We start from the raw sequence: 4,545 nt of genomic DNA, 5'->3' as shown, positions 1-4,545 counted from the left end.
TATATTATTTTAAGTAATCCACGGATTTTTAAAATTTTATTTGTTACTTTTCGGTAGAAATCTGCATCGTATCGGTCTCTGGTATCGGTAGATCGGTAGGTTCCTTGACAAATCGGTAGATCTACCGAAAAACCCATTAGTTTAAAATTTCTAAATTCTTCTGAATTTCTTCTTGACGTTTCGCAAGCACGAGTGGCTTGCATCTTCAGAAGTGGTTTGCTTGAACGCTTACACTGTTCTCATCAGAACCCGTTCAGTTCTGCGGAAGAACTGCACGGGTTCTTGTTAAGTAATCTAAAAAAGCCTATTCTAAAAGTTGCAAGAGCTGCAATTAAAATGTGTGTTACTTTTAGCGGTTGCCCCAGCTGATTTGGCGGGAACTGCAGAAACACTTGATGGAGAACATTCTGAAGACACCGCTGTTTCACACATTTTTGGCTGGACCTCAGCACCATCATTGTCTCTCATTTTTTCAATAATTTGCAGATGATGTTCATCATCCATTTGGAGATATGGTGTAATTGAACTGCTGTTCTCCAACCCCTTTTTTAGCCAATTTTGAAACGGCTGTTGCTCGCAGAGAATGATTTGTCAGTTTTTTTGAGGCAGTAGCTAGACCTGATTTTTCTGATTGCTTAGAAGTCCACTGACTGATCGTATTCCTCAGAAGGTATATTTTTGTACCATTCACTCGTTTTCCAAGCAGGGTTGATGGTTAAAAAGAGACGGTTTATTTTGATATTTGACCTCTTCTGCATGAATTTGTGAAAGAGTCGAACTGGGCAATTCTGAGGACTAATTCGATTACGAATTAACCACTTTGATGATGCGCATGGTCCCTCCCCACCTTGTGTCGTTTTGGTAAATATTGGACTATATTCAACTCTTCCGCTTTTTCCACCTACATTGTCAACTTCTTTGAAATATGTTGTCAAGCATCTCGATCCTTCTTCTCCACGCCATACTAACTCATAGGATAACACACAGAATAGTTTCTTTTGCAGGCCACCTGAAGTGTCTTCATCACAGCTTTCGACCATTTTCTTAAATTCCGCATATTTCATGAAAACAGAGCTTTCTTTTCTTTTCTTTTCTGGGGCTCCCGTTGCAGCTCCTTCCTTTTGCGTTTTTAGCTTCGCGAGCCAATTTAAATTCGATGTCTTGAAACGGATTATAGCGAACGTTATGTTCATTGTAGTATTTATCCATTAGTAATTTAGCGGTAACATTCCAAATAGTTTTTATAGTATATTCTTTATAATCTTCACCATTCTGTCTTTTCATGTTGAACGCCCAGTCTTGTAGAATGTTTGCAATTGTGCAACACTGTGCAATTACGGCTGTAATTTTTCGATAATTGCACACTTCAAACGGGCAGATTATCACACGAGGGAAATATTCAGTTTAATAACGCAATGTGTATTTGAAAAGTTTATCAGATCTACAGATGCACCCGCACTAAGAGAAAATAAAGCCTCAGGCGCGAAGAGGCCGGAGTGGGAGCCGCCATGACCGAGAAAAATCGGTTCAGCCTCCCATAAAAAGTTATCACTTCAACAATGTGTTGAACTTGAATGAACCGCAATTTGGCTTAAAGATTCTTTACTGACGCATCAAATGTTAATCCCATTCTGACCAGCTTCCCCTCAATTAGACGAGTTTCAGCTGGCGAAAGCTGTGGGCCTTTTGCGGTCCAGGATTCCTAATGTCCATCGCCTTTCTGGATCCCGGTAACATCGAAAGCGACCTGCAATGTGGCACCATCGTGAGCTACAAGCTGCTTTGGGTGCTCCTCATCGCCACCATCCTGGGGCTCTTAATGCAAAGACTGTCTGCCCGATTAGGTAGAGCGCGGGTTTACTGCTTTTGCAGGGTAAAAACCTGGAATTTTCAGGTGTAGTATCGGGCCTCCATATGGCCGAACTGTGCTACCGCCACTACCAAAAGCTTCCCCGCATCCTGCTGTGGCTGATGATGGAAATTGCGATCATCGGCAGCGACATGCAGGAAGTCATCGGAACTGCCATTGCCATTTTCCTGCTCTCTAACACGAAGTAAATGTGGCTAGTTGAGGGTGTGGAGCGATCTACTGTGGCCTTTTCAGGGTTCCTCTTTGGGGTGGCGTGCTGATAACGATCCTCGACACGTTCACTTTCCTCTTCATCGACAACTACGGCCTCCGAAAGCTCGAGTCATTTTTCATTCTTCTAATAAGCATTATGACTGTGACTTTCGGCTTCGAGTACGGAACATCCCAGCCGGACACTGCGGATGTGTTGAAGGGCCTGTTTTACCCCTGGTGCTCCAACTGCGACCAGCGAGCCCTTTTGCAAGCAGTGGGAATTATCGGTGAGTCTTTGGGCTGTTCTTCGAGCCGCAATTCGAACTGCTGCCTCCAGGGGCCATTATAATGCCGCACAACTTCTACCTTCACTCCGCGTTGGTTAAATCCCGCGATGTGGACAGGAGCAGGAGCGAAAAAGTCCGAGAGGCGAACTTCTACTATTTCATTGAATGTTCAGTGGCCATTTTCGTCAGTTTGATCATCAACATTTTCGTGCTGGCCGTTTTCGCTCACGGGCTCTACCTGAAGACCAACAAGGAAGTGGTAAGTTTCACTCAACAGTTGCTTTACGTTACAAGAACACTGCAATGCTTTCCAGCATGATTCCTGTGCCAATTACACATCCATCAATGCTTCAGTGTTTCCAAGCACGGGGGAAGCAGCCAACCAGCTGGTTGACGCTGATCTGTACAATGGGGGGATTTTTTTGGGCTGTACATACGGTGTGGCTGCGATGTACATTTGGGCTGTAGGCCTGCTGGCGGCTGGACAAAGCTCCACAATGACAGGTAGAGTTTTTCCAGTTTACTGTAAAGCTGCCCTTTTCAGCATATCACAATCCTCTTGCGTGTGCTCATTATACTTAAAACCTCCGGTCAGGTACGTATGCTGGCCAATTCGTGATGGAGGGCTTCCTAAACCTCCATTGGGCGAAATGGAAGCGAGTGCTGTTCACCAGAAGCATCGCCATCGTTCCCACGTTTTGTGTGGCCTTCTTCACCACCATCGAACGCTTGACCAGTTTCAACGATATCTTGAACGTCTTGATGAGTGTTCAGTTGCCGTTTGCTACCATTCCATTGATCGCCTTCACCAGCAGCTCCAAGATTATGGGCGAGTTTGCCAACGGCCTGTAAGGACTTTCCGAGTTTCCGCAAGTGTTTCGTTTAGTCATCGCTGTTGTTTCTTGCAGAGCCAACAAGATCATGTCAATCGCTCTGAGCCTGTTCATCATTGCCATCAATGTTTACTTCGTGATCGTAGCCATCCGGGACTACAACTTCGCCTGGCCGCTTTTGGTGTTGATCGGGTCGATCGCCTTTTTCTACATTCTTTTTTGTCTATATCTGACAGTGCACATGATGGTCTGCATGGGCAATACCAGGCTGCTGGAAGTCGACTGGTTGCGAAGATACGTGCTTGGACCGGTTGATTCGCACACAATTATGCACAATTAAAAGGGACTTTCATGTAAATTGCATTCGGTTTCGTCATTTTGCCCAGCGGTTTTATCGAGTGTGAGTGATGCTGTTCGCGTGGTTTAATTGTTACAATTTAACAACAGCAGAATTTAATCGATTTGAAATGATGCACTTATAAACAATATCAACAGTCACTTTAAACACGAGCCGTGTTTTAATAACTGGCTTGGGTGGCATAGTGAGAATAACGCACAAATGATGACCGCGGTTTTTTCAAATTGGCTTACTCAGCAAAAAGCTGCTCCATACCCTTTTAAAACTGTTATATTTTTTACAGTTTTTCCTTCAAATTTACTTTTTACTTCAAATTTTTGATCTTTCAGAGCAAAGAATCCAGATTTGAATCGCGTTGTGTTTGCCATCTGAATAGCTGTAGAGCGTCTTAACTTCTAGGGCACTAAACAAACTCTGAGTTCTCCTTTTACTGAACACGACCCTCACATTCCCATATTAACCCAGTTTTCTTTGCTATGTTTTACTATGCTTGGAAAACTAGTTTGTAAACAAGTTAATGGGAAAATTGCGTCGCTTTTTCTGCTGTAAAAGGGGCGCAAAAGGCATAGAGAAGGAAACGGTTGCGAGCTGTAGTGTATTTACGGATTCGCGGGTTTAGTGATAGAGTTTTAACTGGACGTTCCAGAATAGATTTAAAGTCCCTTTTCACGAATGTGAATCCCGGCAGAAACAGGGCAATAAAAATCAACAAAAGTGATCTAGAGTTTGAGTACGTTTTTTTTCTGAATGAAAATTCACTTGAAAAATGAGGAAGAAAGCTTAAGATCGTGAACGCTTAAAATGTGCCGAAAATGTCTATTATTTCGGATCTGAAACTTCTACCGTGCTTTTTTGAGACATTTTGAGAAAATTTCCACTTCACTAAATAGACTATTTGAAAATGGTTCTGATAATCAAGTTTGCTGTAGTTTCCAAGATCCCTGTATTATCAGCGAAGAAAACACCCTGTATATACTATACTTGGATTTCCTTTGAAAAATTCTC

At 43.0% G+C, this 4,545-nt stretch overlaps 1 protein-coding gene across 1 annotated transcript; it reads left to right on the top strand.

The window, feature by feature from the left end:
- Nucleotides 1-1,654: 1,654 nt before the first annotated feature.
- LOC109539289 (protein Malvolio) lies at nt 1,655-3,540 on the top strand (the record flags this gene model as incomplete). The annotated part of the gene is given in 7 exon segments (XM_019906946.2): nt 1,655-1,844; nt 1,895-2,054; nt 2,105-2,349; nt 2,400-2,608; nt 2,664-2,853; nt 2,945-3,197; nt 3,258-3,540. Coding segments are annotated over 7 exon segments (1,512 nt in total), but the record flags the coding sequence as incomplete, so codon positions are not given.
- Nucleotides 3,541-4,545: the final 1,005 nt, after the last annotated feature.

The sequence above is a fragment of the Dendroctonus ponderosae genome, unplaced genomic scaffold (assembly GCF_020466585.1).
Source record: "Dendroctonus ponderosae isolate FM_Combo_2020 unplaced genomic scaffold, Dpon_F_20191213v2 Dpon_F_20191213_7, whole genome shotgun sequence".
Taxonomy (NCBI): Eukaryota; Metazoa; Arthropoda; class Insecta; order Coleoptera; family Curculionidae; genus Dendroctonus; species Dendroctonus ponderosae.
The sequence above is the reverse complement of the archived record's forward strand: the minus strand, read 5'-3'. Positions and strand labels throughout refer to the sequence as shown.